This window comes from Dendrobates tinctorius, unplaced genomic scaffold (assembly GCF_039654945.1).
Source record: "Dendrobates tinctorius isolate UK_male_01 unplaced genomic scaffold, ASM3965494v1 ptg000326l, whole genome shotgun sequence".
Classification (NCBI taxonomy): domain Eukaryota; kingdom Metazoa; phylum Chordata; class Amphibia; order Anura; family Dendrobatidae; genus Dendrobates; species Dendrobates tinctorius.
This window is the reverse complement of record NW_027361993.1, coordinates 13,041,068-13,066,952: the sequence shown is the minus strand read 5'-3', so window position 1 is coordinate 13,066,952 and position 25,885 is coordinate 13,041,068. Positions and strand designations below refer to the sequence as shown.

The window sequence follows — 25,885 nt, the reverse complement described above, 5'->3', positions numbered from 1 at the left end:
TTGGAGATAGGGAATAGTTTAAGATTAGTTAGCATAGAGGTTTATCTGTTGGGAGGGGTTAAAGAGCAGGGCAACACAGAGCAGTGAGCTATAGGAGGGTATTTTCTGGTTAGGGCTCAGTGTAGTCAGGATGGAGCAGTGAACAGTGAGAAAGGACTTTTTGCCAGCCATGGGGAAAAAGCTGCTACGACAGGAAGGGACTCCAGGCTGAGGAACGTGTGGGCAGTCACCAGCTAGAACAGAGACTAACCCGAAGAGGATCCGGGGTCTACGACTGGGGCAGGTGAAGCTAAGTTGGCAAACCTGCACCTTTTGCTATTGAAGCCAGACCAGGGAATCGTAGAAAGCTGGTGGGCCTGAAGCATGAACGGGACAGGGATTGTCCAGAAGCGTGACAGGGATTGTCCAGGAGTGGGACAGATATTGTCCCGAAACAAGGCAGGGATTGCCGTAAGGAAAGAGAGACTGCAAGAGAAACAGGGAAATCTGAGGAAATGCCACTCTGCGTAGATTGAGCTGCATGTGTGATGGATACCCTACTGCTCAGTAAAGTTAAACTGTTGGAAAAAGGCATTGACTCTGAAGTGGCTTGTGAAGTTCATGGATGTGGAACCAGAGTGATCGCAGCTGAGAGGACTCTGGCAGTGAATGTAAGTATTCTGCTGCACATGCAGCAGGAAAGACATTATATCTCATCTATGGAGCGCCATGGTGTGGGAACAGTACAGCCTGTTGCCACGACTACCACCCTGGCCACCTTACACTGTCACAGCATATTATGTGTGCTTCATGCACCCAATGCTCTTCCTAAGCTCCTGTTTGAGCTGTCCTACCCTCTTGCAAGGATGTAATGTCCCCATTTGCACTTATCTCCCACAATGAGCCAAGACACGTTGCTGCTTTGTCTAATCTAAAACTTTATTCTGCACCATGTATCCATGTAATCAGTACAGATGTAACGGGAACAGTACAGGCAGCTGGTTAGCGGTAGAAGAGGAGAACAGCGGATTCTGTGATTTCCTTGCTGCAACTGGATCCACTCCCGGCTCCATATCCGTCCCAGTCGTAGGAAGGAAAGTCTCCACACTGTTTGGGGCTTGCTTCTGGGAAGTATCCCCCTCCTCCAATGCAGTGCTGCAAATTCAAGGATAAGTTATAACTAATGCCATGATATATTGCTTAAAAGTTATGATGCACAGGTGGATGCGCAACCACTTATAGGTAGCCACCATGTAAGTCTGAACCTTGAAACGTTACTATAGAAGATATCTACCAAACCAGAGCCGCCCATCTCTAGACCCAAATATTTCAGCATTTTTGCCCTTCATATGCACATAGTAGTGTCCTGGTAAAAGCATTTTTAGCACTACAGAAGACTACGGGCCCGATTCATTAATGTATTTGTGCTTTTTTCTTTTTTTTTTTACTAGTTTTTGGAGTTTTTGTAACCTGTTTTTCATTTGCACCTCACTCTTTGTTTTTAATTTGCACCTTTTTTAAGACTATTTTATGTGTTCACCAGATATTTTATGTTCATCATTATGGTAAGGATTTGGGGAATCCAAATGTTTTCGACCGATTCATCAATTGTAACTTTCTAAACAGTCGCATTTTTTCCCCCAAAATGTTCTCCAGTTTCTCACCGAATAGATTTTATGTACGTCTGAAAATTGTGCGCACGTTTCGTGTAATCTTAGCCTAATGTGTGACTTTTTGTATTGAGTAAGTTGCAACAAAGTTTTAAAGACATAAATAAAGAGCATTTTTTCACACAATTCATGAACTATGTGCACCAAGGAAGACAAAAAAAGAAATTGTGACTTAATGATTCACATGACAAATCGAACCCTTTTGTCTTCATCCTCACGGGAAGATTTTAGGTTCTTTTTTAGAAGCAGATGGCAATTCAAACCATAGCAATACAAACCATACACCTTCAGAAAGTACAGATAAATGATTGACATTCTATTGGCATTACGAGGGCAGAATACATACATGTTCTGGGTTACATCCGGTCACCTTCATTCCTGGACATAAAGCCACCGCTGCCTTTTCATTGTTAAATACTCGAAACTGGATAAAACCCGGGACAAATTCAGCTATTAGAAAGGAGAGATGGTTAAGGGAAGAACTCTGATGAGAATATCTCAGATACCTGCACATGTAAGGTAAGGAAGCCCAAAACATACAAGTACATTGGCACACGCAGCATGACAACATGGAGTTTGGCCAGTGTCCAATATTTCTAGGACACACATATATGGGGTGGATAGACCTGTGTAGTAATGGCCCAGATTGGGGGGTGATCCACTGCTTTCCACGACCGGACGATGCAAAGACGAGACGGAGGCAGAATTCAGTTGTAACAGATCCGGGTTTATTGGCCGTCCTCCTGACGACCTTAGCCATGCACCGCAGTTCCTTTACAGCTCTCTGTTTCCAGGCCCAGGTACCTTTCACCTTTCCTTTAGTCGTGATGACGTCCCTTGCGGATCTTTCACTGGGGCTGTCCTAGACCAATCTACCGCCAGCGCTTCACCTGCCCGAGGTCGTTGTCCAATCGGTACCCCCGGGGCCTCATCTGTCCTGCGGTACGTCGTGTCAGGGCCACCCCCCCGACTGTCTTCTCCTGTCAGTCCCCTGGTGAAGCTCTTCACCGATCTCCGTCTTCTGTCCTGAGTTTTCCTCTGCTGAGCTCCTCCCGGGACTAGCCTAGCCTGGAACCCCAACCTGTCCTATTTATCCCCTCTCTCACTGGGAATTTCCCTCCTGGGTTCCTATCTCCCCGCCCCCCATGACTAAGCAGTTTCTATAGCCCTAAGCTGATGTCAAGTTCTGAACTACACTCCCCCCTGCCATCTTGTGGTCAAATCTCGGTACTGCACTCCCTTTTCTGTCTTTCCCTGCTATTACCTTTCTGTCATTGCCAATCTCCGTCTGTAGTGCACAAATCGTCCCCTCCTACTTCCAGTCAAGTCTGTCCATCAAGTCACCTTCCCCACACTTGTGCCAACAGAGTCAGCGGCTTATGGGAAAAAAATGGAACATACTAAAATCCAACATATGAGATCCTTCTTTTTCCTAAGTTTTGCCATCAAGGGAAAGTCAGGACCCTTAAGGGTAACAGGAACCAGAGCAACAGAAATCAGCTTCATTATCAAACTACGTTTTTTGCCTACAGAAGTTGAAATTCTTCAATTTTGCTATTATTTCTTGGCCTGCACAACTTTACCTCTTACTGGCTGCACTCCCTGCTGGTTCAGTGTCTTCACAGAAGCTGATATCTTGTGCTTGTGCTTGGGTTTAGGAATATATTGTATGTATCAGATATTATATAGTTTTCTTGTCTGAAACAAAATGTAACACACCTGCAATGCTTACCTCTGATAATTGCTTGGGGGTCTCGGGATCAGGATTTTGGATAGGAATTACATTTTAGATCTGATTTAAAGGGAAGCTATTGTCAGAAAATGATCTATTGTTTAAATCATATTTTTGTGTTAAATGTATACATTTTTTTAAAATTGTTGCCATTTTTTTTTTTACCATATCACAATTTGTACTAAAAATAAAAAAATAAAGTTCTTGCAATATTCACACCGGCCACTGGGGCTTTTTTATACTCTAACTTCCTGTCCTTTCAGGAAACAGCACATGTAAATTAGCAGCAATGAACAAACTCTGACCCTATCTTCGCTAATAAGTGAGTGCAAAGGCATTGTCAGCTGCGGCATCATCTATGGTGATTTGTGGATCCTGTACTGTCAGCTATGTATGGAGGAGTTACCTAACATTGTAATTCTGCCTCTGATGATAAGGAGCCAGCTGAAAACTCTTCCAGTAAGGACAACAAGTACGAGTCTAAAAACCTCCCAGTGACCAGTGTGAAAATTGCAAAATTACAAATTTATATATATATATATATATATACACTGTATGTGTATATATATACTGTATATATATATATATATATATATATATACACTGTATGTGTGTATATATATATATATATATATATATATATATTACAGCTCTGGCAAAAATTAAGGGACCACTGCACAGGTTTAGAAAAGTCAGCTTCTCTACATGTCTGACAGCCATTCCATTCCAGTGTCAGTTGAATTCCAAAAAGAGGACACCTCACTCTACTTAATGTGCTTCTGATTAGGTAATCACCTGAACCAAATCTTATTTAATGAAGGAAAGTATAAAAAACTTTGCTGTGGTGTTCACAATCCTCTTGCAATAGAACAAGATGGATGACAAAACAAGTGCTAGTAATATCCCGAAAGTAAAAGGAATGAAAAAATAACTTTTAACCATGCCAAAGGAGTTGAAAAGAAAAGTCTTGAGTGAAGAAAAGAAGGGCTCAATTCTGGCTTTACTACCAGAGGGATACAGTGAGCGTCATGTCGCCTCCATCCTTATAATTTCTTAGACAGCAGTCAATTACAACAAGATCAAGCAGCAGACATTGGGTACAACAAGATCAAGCAGCAGACATTGGGGACAACAAAGTTACAGACCGGCAGAGGGCAAAAACGACTCTCCACTGACCGGGATGACCGTCATCTTATTCAAATGTCACCCATCAACCGCATGATGACATCAAAAAGAATGGCAAATGGCAGCTGGGGTGAAGTGCACGGCAAGAACAGTTCGCAACAGGCTCCTAGAGGCAGGGCTCAAGTCATGTAAAAGTAGAAAAAAGCCTTTCATCAATGAGAAGCAAAGGAGAGCCAGGCTGAAGTTTGCCAAAGACCGTAAGGACTGGACCATAGAGGACTGGAGTAAGGTAATCTTCTCTGATGAGTCTAATTTTCAGCTTTGCCCAACACCTGGTCATCTAATGGTTAGACGGAGACCTGGAGAGGCATAGTGTCTTGCACCCACTTTGGTGGAGGATTGGTGATGATCTGGGGATGCTTCAGCAAGGCTGGAATTGGGCAGGTTAATCTTTGGGAAGGACGTATGAATCAAGCCGCATACAAGGTTATCCTGGAAAAACTGTTGATTCCTTCTGCTCAGGCAATGTTCCCCAACACTGAGGACTGGTTTTTCCAGCAGGACAATGCGCCATGCCACACAGCTAGGACAATCAATATGAGGATGAAGGACCACCACATCAAATCCCTGTCATGACCAGCCCAATCTCCAGTCCTGAACTCCATTGAAAACCTCTGTAATGTAATCAAGAGGAAGATGGATAGTCACAAAGAAGATCTGCTTAAATTTTTGTACCAGGAGTGGCATAAGGTCACCCAAAAAGCTGTGTGAAAGACTGGTGGAAACATGCCAAACATGAAAAAAGCTGTGATTAAATATCATGGCTATTCCACAAAATATCCATTTCTGAACTCTTCCCGAGTTAAAACATTAGTATTGTTGTTTCTAAATGATTATGAACTTGTTTTCTTAGCATTATTTGAAGTCGGCAAGCACTGCATTTTTTTTTTTATTTTGACCATTTCTCATTTTCTGAAAATAAATACAAAATTTAGTGCTTGGAAATTTGAAGACATGATGTCAGCAGTTTATAGAATAAAGGAGCAATTTACATTTTACTCAAAAATATACCTATAAAGAGAAAATCAGACAAACTGAAAATTTTGCAGTGGTCTCTTAATTTTTGCCAAAGCTGTATATATATCATAGAATCATAGATTTGTAGAGTTGGAAGGGACCTCCTGGGCCATCTGGTCCAACCCCCTGTTCAAAGCAGGATTCGCTAAATCATCCCAGACATATGTCTGTCCAGCCTCTGTTTGAAGACTTCTATTGAAGGAGAACTCACCACCTCTCGTGGCAGCCTGATCCACTCATTGATCACTCTAACTGTCAAAAAGTTTTTTCTAATATCTAATCTGTGTCTCCTCCCATTCAGTTTCATCCCATTGCTTCTAGTCTTTCCTTGTGGAAATGAGAACAAAGATGATCCTTCTACAATGTGACAGCCCTTGAGATATTTGTAGACAGTTATTAAGTCTCCTCTCAGTCTTCTCTTCTGCAAGCTAAACATTCCCCAAACCTGCAACCTTTCCTCATAAGACAGGGTTTGCAGACCGGTCACCATTCTGGTCACTCTTTTCTGAACTTGCTCCAGTTTGTTGATGTCTTTTATAAAATGTGGCGCCCAAAACTGGACACAGTATTCAAGATGAGGTCTGACCAAAGAGGAGTAGAGGGCAATAATGACTTCATGTGATCTAGGCTGTATGCTTCTGTTAATACATTCTAGAATTGCATTTGCCATTTTTGCTGCTGCATCACACTGTTGACTCATATTCAGTCTGTGATCTATTAGTATACCCAAGTCTTTTTCACGTGTGCTGCTGCTTAGCACTATTCCTCCCATTCTGTATATGCTTTTTTCATTTTTATTGCCCAGATGTAAAACTTTGCATTTTTCCCTGTTAAAAACCATTCTGTTAGTTGTTGCCCACTGCTCCAGTTTATTTATATCTTTTTGAATCCTCTCTCTCTTCTCTAGTATTAGCTATCCCTCCTAGCTTTGTGTCATCAGCAAATTAATCAGTTTACCCTCAATTCCTTCATCTAAATCTTTGATAAAGATGTTGAACAATACAGGGCCCTGGACAGAGCCCTGTGGTACCCCACTTGAGACAATCTTCCAACTGGATGTGCAGCCATTTACGACCACTCTTTGGGTCTGATCAATAAGCCAGTTATGAATCCACCTAACAGTTGCCTTGTCCATTCCATACTTAGCCATTTTTTCAATAAAGATTGTGTGAGATACTTTGTCAAATGCTTTGCTGAAGTCAAGGTATACTATATCTACAGCATTTCCCTGATCCATCCAATCAGTGATTCTGTCATGGAAGAAAATTAAGTTAGTCTGACATGACATTACAAACCCATGCTGACTCTGTTTAATCACTTCATTCTTGTCCAGGTACTTACATATATGTTGTTTAATAATTTGTTCAAAGATTTTTCCTGGTATAGAAGTCAGACTCATCGTTCCATAGTTGCCTGGGTCCACCTTCTTCCCCTTTTTGATGATAGGAACAACATTTGCTCTTCTCCAGTCTTCTGGGACTTCTCCTGTTCTCCAAGAATTTTCAAAGATTATGGAGAGTGGCTCAAAAATTTCTTCTGCTATCACGTTCAGTACTCTGGGGTGTAATTCATCTGGACCTGGAGACTTGAATTCATTTAAGTTAGCTAAGTGTTTCCTCACTACCTTTCTGTTTCTAGATATCCTGGATTCTTCTATTGCCTTAATAGGACAGTGAAGAACAGTTGATGTTACATTTCTTTTCTGAGAGAAAACAGATGCAAAATAGGAATTTAAAAGTTCGGCCTTCTCAACATCCTGTCTTACCATTTCATCATTTTCATCCTGTAAAAATCCTATAGCATCTTTGACTTTTCTTTTACTTTTGACATATCCCCAAAATCCTTTATTATTGCTTTTGACATCACTTGCAAGCCTCAATTCATTGTCAGCTTTAGATAATCTGATTTGTGCCCTGGAAGTTCTGCAGACAGCATTATATTCTTCTTTAGATATGCCTCCCTCTTTCCATTTTATAAACATTTCTTTCTTCCTTTTTAGCATGTGCTTAAGTTCTGTGTTCATCCATCCTGGTTTCATTAAATACTTCCTATTCTTCCCTCTTTTTGGAATTGTTAACGATTGTGCTTTGAGAATCTCATTTTTCAAGATTTCCCATCCTTCCTGGACATTTTTGTCCTTAAGGATATCCAGCTATTGGATCCCTCCAATTCTCTTTCTGAATTCCTTAAAATCTGCCTTTCTGAAATCTAACCTTGACGTCTGAGTCTTCACAGGTCTTCCTCCTCTAGTTATCCAAAATTCTAAAATACCATGGTCGCTACCTCCATGGGTCCCAGCCACTTTTACCTCCTCAACCATTTCCTCCCTGTTTATAAAGATTAGATCCAAGGCAGCACTTCCCCTTGTTTTCTCCCCTACCATTTGGAAGATAAAGTTGTCAGCAAGAGAGGATAAGAATTTCCTTGACCTGTTAGTTTTGCATGAGAGAGATTGCCAACAAATGTCAGGATGGTTGAAATCTCCCATGACAACTATGTCATATTTTTTGGAGAACTTGGCCATTTGATGCATAAAGAGTTCATCCATATCTTCAGCTTGCACAGGCGGCCTGTAGTAAATGCCTACAATGGTGTCCTTTCCATTGTTCTGTCCTTGTATTCTTACCCAAACAGTTTCCACAGAACTCCCAGTCTCTGAAGCTTCAATCTCTGTGCAGATATACGCGTTTCTAACATACAATGCGACACTTCCTCCTCGTTCATCAAGTCTGTTTCTAGCAAATAAGTTGTATCCTTCTAGTCTTGTATTCCAATCATGTGTATTGTCCCACCAAGTTTCAGTGATTCCAATGACATCATATTTCTTTTCCTGCGTTAGTAGTTCCAATTCTCCTTGTTTGTTGCCCATGCTTTGTGCATTAGTATAGAAACATTTTAGTGTGATATATATAATTGTTATATGAAAAAAAAATGTTGCCAAAAATGTAAAAAAAAATATACATGTGTAACACAAAAACCTGATTTAAACAATAGGTCATTTTCTGTTGAAAGCTTCCCTATAACTCAAGAACACGAAAAGTTAACGAAAGTGTTACTTTTTGTAAATGATCTTTGTCTTACCTCTTCCAGATGGTGAGTAGTAGTTAGCTGCGGTCACGGCACTTCCAAAGTCATATACAACAGGAACATTGGGGCCGTTATTAGTGAGGCAGCTTCCAGCATTGTACTTCACTGGGTATTTCTGATCAGAAATATTAAATATGGACAGCATTGTAACCAGGTATGACTACGGGATACAGCAAAGGTCATTACCTCACCCACCTAGTATGTGATAAAATCTGTATCCCCTTTACACAATCATACTTGACTCCTATCACCAAAAACCTTCCTCTGTTGTCTCAGTAACTAAGATGGTGTCCACATTACCTTGTACAAATGGAAGAGGTTTCCACCTTCTCCAGGAAGGAAGCCAGTCTCAGTGTGGTATCTCAGAAGAGCTGAATCTCTCCATCGGGACAATGGTGTGTCATTGGGGACGTGCCAAATACCCAGGTCCTCTGCATTTATGTCATGATATCCGGCATTCTTATTGTGGAAATATAGAATTTATGTACTGTTATTGGGTCAGAATTTTCTAAACTGGCACACAATATGGTTGAAAACTTAAAATGAATCGGAAAGATCATCCCGCCCAAACCGCATTTAGGGGCATGTAGGTCTTTCAAATATAAATACATTGACCCCATTATATCTTCTATCTGTTGCTGCATTTCTGAGATCATTGCTATAATTCATATGCAATTGAGGTGTTAAATGCTCTGAGAGTGAAAGAGCGCTTCTCAAGCCTGTGCCTCTTAAGGTTGTTTCCCAAAACAGCACCATTATCTTTAGCGTGATTGTTAGTTTACTGCCTGTGTGATGTCAGGTGCCAGGAAGAAAATCAGACAGTGAACTACCAATCAAGCTAAAGAGGCTGGTGCTGGGTAGGGAAACAAGCTCAGAAGGTAGTGGCTAATTTGCATTTGACACCACATTTGCATATGAATGAAAATATTAATTACCCCCAAATGCAGCAACAGATAGAAGATATAATGGTGTTGATGGATTTACATTTCAAATATCTGCAGCCTTTACTGGCCCATCTGGGCAGCTCTTGGAATGATCCTCTACATGTGAGATGGTTCAAGTTGTGAATCCATGTTTTAATATGGGGCCAAATATTGCATCTAATACATTCAGGACAAACTAATTTGGAATCAGACCCTGTTTCCCAAAATACAGAATGTTGCCCAACTCTAGTCTATTATTTACATTTTTTACCTTGTAGTCATCACTGGTGGCCCCGCCAGGAGAACCGAAAGTAGCATAGTTTGCCCAGTTACCATCTCCTTGAGGACTTTCTGGTCGATTACCTGTAAAGGGATGAAGGGGTGAAGAGACACACATAATATTTCTACTGGTCAAAGACGAAAGAGAAAATGTAAGCAAAAGAAATGCAATAGTTGGAACCCAAGAGCAAAGTGCATGTTCCCACATGGAGGAGATTGGAAAAGACAACTGGTCAGATGACAGTTGTGGTGCGGTTAATAATTATATTAGAGGCCTGGGAAGGAAAAGAAGAAGAGGAGTTGGATTTGTAGCAGGAGAGATGTGCAGTGCAATGGAGTTGGCTTACAGCCTCCATTACCAATGAGCAGCTGCGACTGAAGGACTGAGTGAGTACCCAGCTCTGGGAGAAGGATTGAGTAACAAGATTCGGATGACCAGAGACCAGGGCTGAGAGATCAGAATTGAGTTAGCCGAGCCTGGGCTGAGGAAGACGAAGGCGTTCGTGTGTGCCTTTACTTCCAGCGTAGATGTACAGTTACAGAGTGTGAGCCAGGGCCATGATTCAGGGAATTAAGACGGCTAGTGTGACCAGAGGACTGTGGGTCGCCCCCGTCCCAGGGCTGTGGGGTACTCGGTACCGGGCCGGTGTCAGTGGGATGTGTCATGGCAGCTGTGACCCCGTCCGTGGCCCTGGGCGCCCAAATCAATGGTGGTTTGTAGTTAATGAAATGAAATAGTTTGTGACGCCACCTGTGGTGTTTGTCAAGCAAGATGTTAAGCCAACGCTGCGTGCAGATCCTCTGGGGCTGATGGTGTGTTGCAGCATAGATGGTATAGCTCCCCACAGGTGAAGCTGTAACCCCAGGGCAGTGTATAGGCGCAGGTAGTGTAAAGGATGATACCCAGATGTAGCGGTGCTGACAGTGTTGGCGCACAATGACTGGAAGACACCAGGGCTTGTAGTTCCAAAGCTTTACTCACAGTTCGTGGTGCACACTGGTGCCTGCCTCCGTGCCGTGTCCTCCGGGGCAGAGACTCAATCAACCTCCCGGGCAAGTCAGGCTTCTCCTCTCCAACACTCCGCCAACATGTACCTGTCCTGAACGACTCCTATATTGCGCCTTTTGGTGTGAAGAGCTCCAGTACCGTGGTACTCTGAAGTTCCTCCTGTCAGATGTTCCTAACAACTCTTCCTTGTACAGCAGATAGCTGTAGCCTACTTTGGGGACTCCCTTTCTCCTGAGTCCCGGCTCCCTATACAGATGCTGTTGTGCCCCAAGTCTTGGATGGGAGTAATGCATTTACAGCCAACTACTCCACCGGTGTCTGCTGCAGAACCATAAGTGTCCATACAACCTCGGGGAACGGGCCCCGGCCTTGCGCTGAGAATCTATAGGCAGGGTTCCTCTTCCAACCCACAACTCCTCTCTGTTCTCCTACTCCTTCGTTCCGCGCTGTTCCTTCTCTCTCTTATGGAAGCTTAGTTTGCAGTTCTACATCTTTCTCCTTCTGTTCCTTTCCCGTGCCATCTGGCTCAGGTCACTGAGGCAGCTGCAGCACTCCTTCCTCCATCCTTCCTTCTAGGGATCCGTCCTCAGTCTCTCCTGACTGACTGACCTCCAGACTGGTCTCAGACTGACTCTGACTGGACTCTGACTGAACTGCAATTCTAAACCTTCCCACTCTTTTATATGGATCTCCACTCCACCCACCTCCCAGCACATCTTGTGTTACGAAGCAAGGACCCACGAAAGGTGCTCTGCTATCCTCTAAGCATGAAGCCACAATGTGGTCAGTGCTGAACTATCCTGTGTGTGGGATGCAGGTGTTGGAGTGTGGAAAGGAGTTCCCAACTTACCTAGTTGGTGGGGCACTACACCTTAGGAGAAGGTGCAGTACCTCTGTGGCGACTGAGCCTCAGGGGCGCCACAACTGTGTCCCAAGTAACTCATCAATCCTGGATTTGTGGCACAGTGGGAAATACCGGTGACCTCTTAGGGCCAATGTTATGTTTTGCGCCGCTTAAAGAAAAGACAATGGTGACGGCCAGTAGTGATAGTGACGCCCGTTAAGCTTATGCATTAGGACTAAGCATTACTGATAAAAAGTCCTTTAATTATAAAGAGGACAGTGTATATATAGAACGGATGTTGTAATAATTCGTTGTACTGCCATTGTTCACTGTTACCCTTAACACTGTACCTACCTATATATAAAAAGATGTTTATGTTAGCCAAATAAATAGTTTGTTAAGTGCCACTGTCTTCTTATTGTGTGCAGTGCTGCATACGCGTACCTTTTAAGACTTGGCGTATTCGGTAGGATGCAATACTCAAACACAGGAATGGCGGATCAGTGGGTAACTGAGTTCACAGGGGCAGCTTACTCCTCGGAGCTATGCTTAGCAACTTGCAAAAATTTATGGGTGACAATTTAATGATGTGGGACTGGGTTGAATGTCTAAAATGTACAGTTGTGTGAAAAAGTGTTTGCCCGCTTCCTGATTTCCTATTCTTTTGTATGTTTGTCACACTTAAATGTTTCAGATCAGCACACAAATGAAAATATTAGACAAAGATAACATAAGTAATCACAAAATGCAGTTTTCAAATGAAGGTCTTTTTTATTAAAGGAAAAGAAAGCCAAACCTACAAGGCCCTATGTGAAAAAGTGATTGCCCCCCCAAAAAACCCCATAAATTAACTGTGGTTTATCACAATTTTGGGAAGCTGAGTTCGAATTCCCTAGCCACTTGCAGGCCAAATTACTGCCACACCTGTTCTCTATCAAGAAATCACTTAAATAGGACCTGCCTGACAACGTGAAGTAGGCCAAAGATGAGTGGCCAAAATTCCTCCAGAGCGTTGTAAAAGTCTCATTGCCAGTTATCACAAACACTCAATTGCAGTTGCTGCTAAGGGTGGTCCAACCAGTTATTAAGGATAGAGGGCAATCACTTTTTCACACAGGGCCTTGTAGGTTTGAATTTCTTTTTCCCTTAATAATAAAGACCTTTATTTAAAACTTCCATTTTGTATTTACTTGTGTTATTTTTGTCTAATATTTAAATTTGTTTGGTGATCCGAAACATTTAAGAGTGACAAACATGCAAAAGAATAGGAAATCAGGAAGAGGCAAACACTTTTTCACACAACTCTATTCTATGTATGTACATTATGACACCTGCCTTACAGGTGGACTTGGCCCTGTTAACTTTGAACGTAGAAGCACAACAGATGGTCATGTTCAAACAACCATGAGACTGTGATATGGTAGTTAAAACACAACTCCAGTGTTTTTTTATTGCACCGCTGGAGTGGTACTTTAAAGTGAACCTGTCACCAGGTTTGGCCAATAGGAGTTATGGCCACTGCCTTTCAGGGCTTATCTACAGCATTCTATAATGCTGTAGATAAGCCCCTGATCCAGCCTGTAAAAGAAGAAAAATAACTTTTATTATACTCACCTGTGGGCGGTGTGGTCTGGTGGGTGTCGCAGGTCCTTGTCCCGCACCTCCCATCTTCTTGCAATGCTGCCCTCCTTCTTGCACCCCTGCGTCATCCACTCAGGCTTTCCAGAAGGGAAAGTGCCAAGTGTGGCGAAGGAGGGATGTGCACTTCAGAATGGAGAACACCTTCCAATGGCTACAGCTATTTGTGTATCGGCCACAATTAAGCCGGCTGGTGGAAGAGGTTTGTCAGGAGTGCCAGCAGTGTTAATTGGCTAAGCCTCCAAAACAGTGGGCATCCACGCTAATGATAAGGATGTCTGAGCCACTGGAAGTGTTCATGATGGATTACCTTATCAATCAGCCCATCTCATAGTGGTTTTGAATATTATCTGGTGATGACTGACCACTCACAAAGTTCACAGATGTGATCCTGACCTGGGACCAGACGGCTGAGTCAACGGCGAATGCCATCTGCAGAGACTTCATCCGGGTACATGGATGCCCAGAGAGTATCCACTCCAATCAAGCCGCATGCTTCCAAGGTAGATTCATAGAAGAACTGCACCCACTATGTGGAATAGAGAAATCCAGAAAACCCTATCACCCTCAGGGAAATGGAGCCTGTGAGTGCTTCAACAGAACGTTGTTGCAGACGCTAAGAATGCTGGAAGAGGATAATGGAGCTAGAGTGTGAGCCAGAAGAAGATTGCACCAGAATAAGCACGTCCACATGGATGCGGGAACATCGGCATTGGCTGCAGATGCTGAGACAACTCATTGAACAGAAATTCCAGCCATTCAGATGTGTGTCCAGTGCAGGAGGCACCACCACAGCCTGGAGATTGAATGCTGATATGAGCAAAGTGCCCTAGGGGCAAGAGTTGGACTATAGATGGGAGACGACTCCCCACCAGGTCACGAGAAGAGTACACCATGAGAATTTAGTTTGTGACGTTCAACCAGAGGGAGAAGAGGGGGCACCAGGAAAAGTGCTACACTGTAACATGCTTTGTCCCTGTGTTTCTGAGGGCATGATGGTGAGGAGGATGATGATGAATGGTGGGTGGCACCTGCAGTGTTAAAAGAAGCAATGTTACAACCCCAGGCTGACTCAAAGAATAGGTCAGAGGCTGAACCTGCGAGAAAAGTGTCAGAAGGCCCAAGTGCTCCAGAATCAGTAAACCATTGCTTGTGTTCCACCCACGAGGTATGCGGAAGATGATTTCATCTGGTACTGCATTGTGCGAGAGACCCAGGAGTGTGCCCAGATAGTAGCTACGCTGGGGCCACCCCCAAAGAGGAATGTAAGGGGTGAAGAGACACACATACTAGTGTTAAAGCCGAGTATCTGCAAGCGAACAACATCATCTGCTCGTCAAAGACGAAAGAGAAAGTTGAAGCAAAAAGAATTGTAATAGTAGGAACCCAAGAGTGAAGTGCATGTTCCCGTAGTAAGGAGATTGAAGAAGACACCGGGTCAGGTGACCGCTGTGGGCAGTTAATAATTAAAAGAAGCCTGGGAAGGAAAAGAAGGGGAGGAGTCAACGCTTGGACCTGTCACAGGATGAACATGTGGTGCAGTGGAGTTGGCTTACAGCCGCCATTACCAATGACCAGCTGTGAGTGAAGGACCGAGTACCCAGCTCCAAGAAAAGGATCAAACAATGAGATCCAGGTGACCAGAGACCAGGGCTGAGAGATCCGAACTGAGTGAGCTGAGCCAGGGCAGTGGACGACGACTATGCCCCAGAAAGAAACGTTCATGTTAGCAGCTACTTCTCACGTAGGTGTGGGCCGGGCCGTGCTTTAGGATGAAGATGGCCAGTGTGAGGAAACACTCTGTACTGTTACACCGCTCCGCCATACTCACCCGGCCTCCGCTCCCACACCACAGTCGCCCTCCGCTCCCACGCCGCAGCCAGTGGCGGATTAAGTGGACTATGGGCCCGGGGCTGTTCATAAAACCTGGGCCCCTGTACCCCCCTTCCCAGGAAAACATTTTCTGTCCACATTTTGTGGCTCTTCTCACAAAAACACTGCATATGCTGATAAAAATCAGTGAATGGTGAATGGCCTGCTCGGATGCGGGGTCTGGAAAGGAATAAAATGGCCGCGCTTGGGAGGGGGTACCGCCGGCCTGGCCGGCTACTGGTTAGGGATGTTAATGATTAATCACACAGTCACCTGCCTCCATGCTCTGCCAGGTCTGCCTCTCCCCAGCCTCCCTGGCTGCTCCCTCCAATGCATTATGCGGCTGCCTCCATGCTCTGCCTCTCCCCAGCCTCCCTGGCTGCTCCCTCCAATGCATTATGCGGCTGCCTCCATGCTCTGCTTCTCCCCAGCCTCCCTCCAATGCATTATGCGGCTGCCTCCATGCTCTGCCTCTCTCCCCAGCTTCCCTCCAATGCATTATGTGGCTGCCTCCATGCTCTGCCTCTCCCCAGCCTCCCTGGCTGCTCCCTCCAATGCATTATGCGGCTGCCTCCATGCTCTGCCTCTCTCCCCAGCCTCCCTCCAATGCATTATGTGGCTGCCTCCATGCTCTGCCTCTCTCCCCAGCCTCCCTCCAATGCATTATGCGGCTGCCTCCATGCTCTGCTTCTCCCCAGCCTCCCTCCAATGCATTATGCGGCTGCCTCCATGCTCTGCCTCTCTCCCCAGCCTCCCTCCAATGCATTATGGGGCTGCCTCCATGCTCTGCCTCTCTCCCCAGCCTCCCTCCAATGCATTATGTGGCTGCCTCCATGCTCTGCCTCTCTCCCCAGCCTCCCTCCAATGCATTATGTGGCTGCCTCCATGCTCTGCCTCTCTCCCCAGCCTCCCTCCAATGCATTATGTGGCTGCCTCCATGCTCTGCCTCTCTCCCCAGCCTCCCTCCAATGCATTATGTGGCTGCCTCCATGCTCTGCCTCTCTCCCCAGCCTCCCTCCAATGCATTATGTGGCTGCCTCCATGCTCTGCCTCTCTCCCCAGCCTCCCTCCAATGCATTATGTGGCTGCCTCCATGCTCTGCCTCTCCCCAGCCTCCCTGGCTGCTCCCTCCAATCTGGAGGCAGCCGCATAAATTGCATAATGCATTGGATTGGAGCGGAGGGAGCAGCCAGGGAGGGAGGCTGGGGAGAGGCAGAGCATCCTCCAGTCCTCCCAAATGGTGACGCCGACGGTGAGTGTGTCAGTGACCCACCTGCCCTGCGCTAGCCGCTGCCAAAATCTCCTGGGCTGAGTCCTCCTCACTGTGCACTGCCAGTCGGCGCCGCCGCCTCCACGCTTCTCAGTCCCGGCCGGGCCGCCCACAGCACACAGAGAGAGGAGGAACTTCTGCTCTGCCTCCTGCCGTGCTGCGCCGCCCCCACACACGTGCTGCCTGGGACTGCCCGCCGCCCCCCTTCCAAGTTCCTACGCCACTGGGCGGCGGCGGGCGGCTGAGCGGCTCACTCAGTGACAGACTGACAGATCATATGCGATGCCGACCGACCGATTGGCCCCTGCCCTGGGCCCCCTAAAAACCTTGGGCCCGGGGCGACCGCCCCATCCGCCCCTATTAAGATCCGCCATTGGCCACAGCCTCTCTCCACCCGACGGCCGCGGCGGTCACCTGAGACAGGTCCGCGACCGATGCCTTCCCTGCATGCTATGCGCATGTGCCATAGGCCACGGCCGCGCCTCCTTCCTGCTTCTTATGCTCCGGCTGTGCCCTGACCCGGAAGCACCTTTGGACCAATGGCTGACCAGACGGGGCCATATCAGGTCGCTTCCCCCTGAGGGAGGCGCCTGATCGTTGTGTTTCCTGACACTCTGGCCTCGCTCCATCGTGCACACTCTGCTCCTGCAGTTCCAGTCTTGGCTGCTCCTCACAGCAGCTTCTCAGTCCTGCTATCAGCGTTCCTGTCGTCCAACTCCAGTCCTGCCTTGTGTTCCTGCCGTCCTACTCCAGTCCTGCCTTGTGTTCCTGCCGTCCTACTCCAGTCCTGCCTAGTGTTCCTGCCGTCCTACTCCAGTCCTGCCTTGTGTTCCTGCCGTCCTACTCCAGTCCTGCCTTCAGTGTTCCTGCCGTCCTACTCCAGTCCTGCCTTGTGTTCCTGCCTTCCTACTCCAGTCCTGCCTAGTGTTCCTGCCGTCCTACTCCAGTCCTGCCTTGTGTTCCTGCCGTCCTACTCCAGTCCTGCCTTCAGTGTTCCTGCCGTCCTACTCCAGTCCTGCCTTCAGTGTTCCTGCCGTCCTACTCCAGTCTCAGTCTTACTCCGGTCCATCCTGAGCCGCCCCTCTCGGTACCGGCTACCGTGGTACTCGAACCCCTGGGCCCCTCGGTGCCACGGTCCAGAGGGTCCACTCTCGGAGTTTCCCGCTCCAGACCACCCGCGCTAACAGTACGATCAGGCCATGGACTCCGCCGGTACTACGGCTGCTACCCAGAAAGAGTTGCTATTCCTACGGGAGAATCAGGGGCGCATTATGTCAGTCATGACGACCATGGACACCCGTTTGTCGGCCTTACAGGTGGCCGATCCTGGAAATGCCACTCAGCTGGCCAGTCTCCAACAGGAGCTGGGTCAGCAGCAAGATACTCAAACCCACATTCTGTCCTACATGGCCTCCTTTGATAGTCGCTTGTCGGCCCTCCAGGCTGCCACTGCAGTGCCGACTCCTCCCCCTGCGTCTTCTGCTCCTCCAACGCCCTGCCTCGCCAAGCCGCCTCGTTTCACCGGGGATCCCAAGTTCTGTAGGGGGTTCTTAAATCAGTGTAGTCTCCACTTTGAATGGCTGCCGCAGCAATATCCCTCGGACCGGGCCAAAGTGGCCTTCATCATGTCCCATCTGGAGGGAGAGGCCCTGTCTTGGGTAAACCCGCTCTGGGAACGTGACGACCCGGTCGTTTCGAGTCTCCCGGTTTTCCTGGATACGTTTCGTAAGGTTTTCGATGAGCCGGGTCGGTTAGCCTCTCTCACTAAGTCACTCTTTAACTTACACCAGGGCTCTCTCACGGTCGGACAGTACGCTATTCGCTTTCGCACTATTTCCTCCGAGCTCGGCTGGAATAACGCAGCTTTGGTGGGGGCATTCTGGCGCGGTCTTTCTAGTAAAATAAAGGATGAACTCGCAGGTCGAGATACCCCGTCCACCTTAGAGGATCTTATCTTGCTGGCTACCCGCATTGACCTGCGCTTCCTGGAGCGCGCTCGGGAGTCAGCGAGAGACAGGCGCTCCTCCAGTCTGCCAGCTCCCGTTCAGTCGGATTCTCTTCCCTCTCTTCGGGTGAGCCCATGCAGTTAGATCATCTTAGGTTGGCCGAGTTACGTCAGAGAGAGAGACGGGCACAAGGTCTGTGCCTCTATTGCGGTCATTCGTCACACTATATCCGCACCTGTCCTAAGAGACAGGGAAACGACTCCACCTAGGTCAGGTAAGAGAGGCCTTCCTAGGTGATGATGATTCCTCTCAACCCCTTACGATTTCTGTGCTTTTGGTTTCAGGAGGGAGGCGTGGTTCCGAGGTGGCCTACGTGGATTCGGGCTCAGCGGGTAACTTCATTCGGCCGGAAGAGGTAGACAAATACCAAATTCCTGTAGTCACTCTATCTAACCCAATTCAGATTGCCACCGTGGATGGCAAACCGCTACAGGTGACCGTCACCTTGGTCACTGAAGAGGTGGAGTTGCAAATCGGAGCCTTACATCGAGAGAAGATAGCCTTTTACGTTTTACCTAAGCTCTCTCACGCCATTCTACTCGGTCTTCCATGGTTAAGGACTCATCAGCCTGTTCTCGACTGGTCTTCTGGGGAGATACTCCGCTGGGGGCACCCTTGCCAAGCTCGCTGTCTGACTCCTGTCCGCCTGGCGGCCTCTCCACGGTCACCTCCAGACCTCCCGGGCCTTCCTCCAGCTTACAGCTCCTATGCCGATGTTTTTGATAAGAAGGAAGCGGAGGTCCTCCCTCCACACCGGCCGTTTGACTGCCCAATTGAACTTGTTTCCGGTACAACCCCTCCAAGGGGCAGAATCTACCCTCTGTCTCGCGCAGAGACCACCGCCATGTCCGAGTACGTCCAAGAGAACCTCGCCAAAGGCTTTATACGGAAATCCTCTTCGCCCGCGGGAGCCGGGTTCTTCTTCGTCAAAAAGAAGGACGGAACTCTACGGCCATGCATTGACTATAGGGCTTGAATGAGATTACCATCAAGAACAGGTACCCTCTTCCACTCATTCCGGAACTGTTTGACCGTCTCAGAGGGGCTCGGGTCTTTACCAAGCTGGACCTCAGAGGAGCCTACAATCTGGTCCATATCCGTGCAGGTGACGAGTGGAAGACCGCCTTCAACACTCGAGATGGCCATTACGAGTACCTGGTCATGCCCTTCAGTCTTTGCAATGCTCCTGCAGTCTTTCAAGAGTTTGTCAATGAGATCTTCCGGGATCTCTTGTACTCCTGTGTGGTCGTGTACTTAGATGACATCCTCGTCTTCTCGCCGGACCTCTCGTCCCACAGAAAGAGTGTCCGCCTGGTGCTTCAGCGTCTTCGGGAGAACCGTCTCTATGCGAAGATCGAGAAATGTCTCTTTGAACAGACCTCTCTGCCATTCCTGGGATACATTATCTCCGACGCTGGTCTAAGGATGGATCCCGAGAAGCTGTCTGCCATCCTCAAATGGCCTCGCCCCGTCGGATTAAAGGCGATACAACGATTCCTCGGTTTCGCCAACTATTACCGGCAATTTGTCTCCCACTTCTCCGCGATCACAAGACCCATTTCTGTACTCACCCGTAAAGGGTCTACTTCCAAGGATTGGTCTCCTGAGGCAGAGGAGGCTTTCCTGACCCTAAAACGGGCTTTCTCCACGGCCCCGGTCCTGCATCGCCCTGAGAGCGATCAACCTTTTGCACTCGAGGTGGACGCTTCCTCGACTGGTGCCGGGGCGGTGCTGTCCCAGAGAACCGCTTCCGGTCGCCTGCACCCTTGTGGCTTCTTCTCGAAGGCCTTTTCTCCATCCGAGTGTAACTACTCGATCGGTGACCGGGAACTTTTGGCCATCAAGTTGGCCTTGGAGGAATGGCGCCACCTCCTGGAAGGAGCTGTCCATCCTTTTGTCATCTTCTCGGACCACAAGAATCTGGCCTATCTCCAGTCCGCCCAGAGACTAAACCCTCGCCAGGCCAGATGGTCTTTATTTTTTGCCCGATTTGATTTCGAGCTCCGATTCCGTCCTGGCAACAAGAATTCCAAAGCTGACGCCCTGTCCAGGGTCTTCCAGCCACACGAATCCACGGAGGAACCATCGCATATCATTGATCCCACTAGGATCATCACCGTGGCTCCGGTGAACTGGCTTACTCCTCCACCTGGCAAGACGCTTGTGCCAGAGAATCTCAAGCGAAAGGTTCTTCTATGGGGGCACTCCTCCAAACTGGCCGGCCATGCCGGAACTAAGAAGACCCTTGACCTTATCAAGCGCCACTACTGGTGGCCCTCACTTCGCCAAGATGTACTCGACTTTGTGGCTTCTTGTCCATCCTGTGCAAAAAACAAAGTGCCACGGAGATCTCCGTCCAGCTTGTTGCTTCCGTTGCCTGTCCCTACGGTTCCTTGGGAGAACATCGCCATGGATTTCATCACCGACCTACCCTGCTCTGCGGGCTGCTCAGTCATTCTGGTGGTGGTGGATCGTTTTTCAAGATGGCTCACTTCATCCCTCTGCCCGGTCTTCCCTCAGCGCCAGAGCTGGCCGAAATCTTCATTCATCAAGTCTTCAGGCTTCATGGACTACCTCGACGCATTGTGTCTGACCGAGGGGTTCAGTTTACCTCCAAGTTCTGGCGTTCGCTTTGTAAGCTCATGAACGTTTCCATCGACTTCTCCTCGGCCTACCATCCACAGTCCAACGGACAAGTAGAGCGTACCAACCAGACGCTTATGGGATACTTACATCACTTCTCTAACGCCCACCAGAACGATTGGGTCAACTTACTCCCCTGGGCAGAGTTCGCTTATAACAACCATGCTGGTGAGTCTTCGGCCAAGTCTCCGTTTTTCATTGTTTTTGGCAGACATCCTGGTGTTCCTCTTCCGACAACTCCTGCCTCTGAGGTACCCGCGGCCAATGCCTTGTCCTCGGAATTTTCTAAGATTTGGGCTGAGACCAACACATCACTCAAGAGATCCGCGGATCAGATGAAGAACTATGCCGACAAAAAGAGGTTGGATTCTCCTCCGTATCATGTTGGCGACAAGGTCTGGCTCTCCTCCAAATTCGTCCGATTAAAACTGCCCTCCTACAAGTTGGGCCCACGCTACATCGGTCCGTTTGAAATTCTGGGACGTATTAACGAAGTCGCCTACAAATTGAGGTTGCCTACTTCGCTCCGGATCCCAAACACCTTTCACGTCTCTCTCCTGAAGCCTGTGGTGCTGAATCGTTTCCATTCCTTGCTTGATCTTGGTCCTCAGCCGGTGGGTGCCGACGACGTTTTTGAAGTGCAGGACATCCTCGCTGTGAAAAGGGTTAGAGGTAGGACTTTCTTTCTCGTTGATTGGAAGGGTTGTGGTCCTGAGGAGAGATCCTGGGAGCCTCGGGAGAATATTAATGCTCCCCGTATCCTCAAGAGGTTTCTTGTTAACCTAAGGGGGGGCGGCTTAGGGGAGGGGGTACTGTTACACCGCTCCGCCATACTCACCCGGCCTCCGCTCCCACACCGCAGTCGCCCTCCGCTCCCACGCCGCAGCCTCTCTCCACCCGACAGCCGCGGCGGTCACCTGAGACAGGTCCGCGACCGATGCCTTCCCTGCATGCTATGCGCATGCGCCATAGGCCGCGGCCGCGCCTCCTTCCTGCTTCTTATGCTCCGGCTGTGCCCTGACCCGGAAGCACCTTTGGACCAATGGCTGACCAGACGGGGCCATATCAGGTCGCTTCCCCCTGAGGGAGGCGCCTGATCGTTGTGTTTCCTGACACTCTGGCCTCGCTCCATCGTGCACACTCTGCTCCTGCAGTTCCAGTCTCGGCTGCTCCTCACAGCAGCTTCTCAGTCCTGCTATCAGCGTTCCTGTCGTCCAACTCCAGTCCTGCCTTGTGTTCCTGCCGTCCTACTCCAGTCCTGCCTTGTGTTCCTGCCGTCCTACTCCAGTCCTGCTTAGTGTTCCTGCCGTCCTACTCCAGTCCTGCCTTGTGTTCCTGCCGTCCTACTCCAGTCCTGCCTTCAGTGTTCCTGCCGTCCTACTCCAGTCCTGCCTTGTGTTCCTGCCGTCCTACTCCAGTCCTGCCTAGTGTTCCTGCCGTCCTACTCCAGTCCTGCCTTGTGTTCCTGCCGTCCTACTCCAGTCCTGCCTTCAGTGTTCCTGCCGTCCTACTCCAGTCCTGCCTTCAGTGTTCCTGCCGTCCTACTCCAGTCTCAGTCTTACTCCAGTCCATCCTGAGCCGCCCCTCTCGGTACCGGCTACCGTGGTACTCGAACCCCTGGGCCTGCTCCTAACGGTCCCTGTATAGGGGTCGGTTCCACCTGGCAGCTCGCCCGGGGCCCCTCGGTGCCACGGTCCAGAGGGTCCACTCTCGGAGTTTCCCGCTCCAGACCACCCGCGCTAACATGTACTAAGTAACTCACCGATCCGGGACTTGCAGTCTAGCTGGAAATATCGGTTACTCCTGTTAGAGCCAGTGTGACATTTTGAGCTGCTTAAAGAAAAGAGGATGGCGACGGGCCAAATAGGCATTAGGACTAGGCATTACTGATAAACAGTCATTTAATTGCGAGATATAGAAGACAGTGTATATACTGTATAGAATGTTGTATAGGTATTTTGTTAAATTGCATTGCTGTATTCTGATTGTGTCATAATGCATTGTACTGTCATTGTTCACTGTTACCCTTAACACCGTACCTACCTATATATAAATAGACTAGCTGAAGAGCCTGGCGTTGCCCGGGCATAGTAACTAACTGTGGTTAGTTATAGTAAATTATAATTATCCTCCATCCCATAGTCCTGTGCCCATATGCCCATCATACATATCCACCATCCCATAGTCCAGTACCCATATACCCATCATACATATCCTCCATCCCATAGTCCCGTGCCCATATACCCATCATACATATCCTCTATCCCATAGTCGAGTTCCCATATACCCATCACACATCCTCCATCCCATAGTCCCATGCCCATATACCCATCACACATCCTTCATCTCATAGTCCCATGCCCATATACCCATCACACATCCTTCATCTCATAGACCCATGCCCATATACCCATCACACATCCTCCATCCCATAGTCCCGTGCCCATATACCCATCCTACACATCCTCCATCGCATAGTCCAGTGCCCATATACCCATCACACATCCTCCATCCCATAGTCAACCATTATGACATGATAGTGAGCGGCGGGGCTTGCAACCTATGATGACATCAGCATCGCCAGGGCAACCATTATGACATCATAATGAGGGGCGGGGCTTGATACACACACACTTTTTCCCCATTATGTAGATAGGGGCAAAATTGTTTGGTGAATTGGAATGCGCGGGGTTAAAATTTCGCCTCACAACATAGCCTAGGACACTCTCGGGGTCCAGACGTGTGACTGTGCCAAATTTTGTGGCTGTAGCTGCGACGGTGCGGATGCCAATCCCGGACATACACACACACATACATACATACACACACTTGAGCTATATATATTAGATATTTGTGTTAGCCAAATAAATAGTTGTTTAAGTGCCACTGTCTTCTCATTGTCTGTGCTTGTTGCATCCGCGTACCTGTTAACGTACCTTGTTGGCTGGACCAGCGATCCCCCACCGTACACCTTCCATACACGTCATTCTCATGAACACTAGCCACCAAAGTCCAGCCGCCACCTCTGGTGGTCATATCACAATAGGCCTGGTAGGTTTCACCAACAGTAGTCATCAAGGTATATATCCCATCTGCCAGAGCAAAAGCATCTTAGATTTTTTTTAAATTAGTAATGCTGGATTTAGACATGCTCTCAGTCACACATACAGTATTTATCTGGATGGTCTCAGACCAGGATGTGTGGATAATGATCATGGGGACATCCGATAATTACAGTATATAATAGTCATACAGTTGGACTCCACTCAGGCTGAAATGGCTGATACCAGCAAAGATTAGATTATATTCTGCACAGCACATTGAGATAGCATAGACTGGACTTAGTAGCCCTTTAAATAGCCCTGTGATATCCTCTGCAGGTAATTCTAGCAGGCACCTTGCACTGGTTAGGAAGTGATACCTGAGAACCTGTAACACTAGATATGCCCATGATACAGCCATTGTAATCACATCCACAGAGTCACCTGTTGCATTTGGTTCAAAGAGCTTGATCTCCTTGCAGCTCCTGTAGCCGTGTATATAAGGTACCATGATGGGGTCGGGCACAGGGGGTTCAGTGTCATCATTCCAGCACGCCAGCAGGTTCAGAATGTTCTCTTTCTTCTTAGAAATTGAGCAGTTTTCTAATCGCATACAGAAGAGGCACATATTTCAACTGGTAATGCATGTTCAAAGCATTCTGTAGCCTTTTATTCATACTAAATCCATATTGCACCACTCAATCCTCCACTGCATCCGGTACCGGTGTAGGTGAGACCGGATCTCTTATTAGGCCAGGTCATGCACAGGTGTACTATAGTTCCCACCAACCATCTGCCATATAAAATGCTCATATTTTCTGTCTGAAGAGCTTAGGGTCCAGGGCTGCACTCCTATCACTATGCCCCTAGTTTCATTGTATTCATGACCTTAAAAAAATAGGCAAAACCTGTTCCCCATGAAATGGTTTTTCACAAAAAACAAGTTATTTGCTATGCATAAAATAAGGTATATCTTGCTGATCAATGGAAATCTGACAGCTGGGACCCAACATCATAGTCCTGGAGCCCTGAGAACAGGGCTCTGGAGCCAGGTCTTGAATGAAACAGATGTGTGCATGCTTGGCCTCCAATCTATTGGAACACTCAGATACTCACATAGAAAATGAATGGAGTGGAGGGTGAACATGCACACATCTGCTTCATTCAAGATGGAGCCCCAATCTCCAGATCCCTGGAGGTCCCAGTCGAATCTCTAGCAATGAGCGAGTTGTCCCCTATTCTATCGATAGGGAAAAGCATTTTTTGGGGGTGAATAACCCTTTAAATATGAATACACACTCAGGGTGTTCCTAACAAACTACAGTGCTCTATTACAGGCAATGGCCCCGATTCATCAAGACCAGTGATTTCCTCACCGATCTTGATGAAAGGGCGTGTTGGAGTTAGACATGTTTCTTATAAGTGACCTGTACCCCAGTGCTTAACGCCAGAAATCTTACTCTTGTCACTGACCGGAGTAAGATTTCTAGTGTAGAAAACGTCACATTAGAATTAGACGAGCTGTGGTGTAATACCCCAGCCGCACCCTCGTTTGCCCCAACTACCCCCATTTTGGCAGAGCTGGGAGAAACGTGTGAAAACGATGAGTCCGGGAATTCATTAAAAATATTATTTCGCCATCACAAAAAAACAACATCTCAGTAATTATGGACAAATTAGGTGAATGCGG

General features: G+C 47.6%; 2 protein-coding genes across 2 annotated transcripts in view; one reads left to right on the top strand and one right to left on the bottom strand.

The window, feature by feature from the left end:
- The window catches only part of RNF207 (ring finger protein 207), a 152,829-nt gene that overhangs the window by 56,240 nt on the left and 70,704 nt on the right, over window positions 1-25,885 (top strand). The window lies entirely within an intron of this gene.
- LOC141074149 (intelectin-1-like) lies at window positions 899-24,801 on the bottom strand. The gene is made up of 7 exons (XM_073561683.1): window positions 24,640-24,801; window positions 24,091-24,246; window positions 9,865-9,956; window positions 8,971-9,129; window positions 8,665-8,785; window positions 1,996-2,099; window positions 899-1,134 (listed from the first exon to the last, which is right to left on the bottom strand). The coding sequence occupies exons 1-7, from the start codon at window positions 24,704-24,706 to the stop codon at window positions 982-984; spliced, it is 852 nt and encodes a 283-aa protein (XP_073417784.1). The 5' UTR covers window positions 24,707-24,801; the 3' UTR covers window positions 899-981.

What these genes read in the sequence shown, in the direction of transcription:
- LOC141074149 (XM_073561683.1), bottom strand. Translation starts at nt 24,706, where the DNA reads ATGGTACCTTATATACACGGCTACAGGAGCTGCAAGGAGATCAAGCTC. An exon ending in ACCTCTTCCATTTGTACAAG is followed by an intron (nt 8,786 to 8,970) that starts GTAATGTGGACA and finishes ATTTCTGATCAG; the next exon opens with AAATACCCAGTGAAGTACAA. An exon ending in CTACTCACCATCTGGAAGAG is followed by an intron (nt 2,100 to 8,664) that starts GTAAGACAAAGA and finishes CCTTTCTAATAG; the next exon opens with CTGAATTTGTCCCGGGTTTT.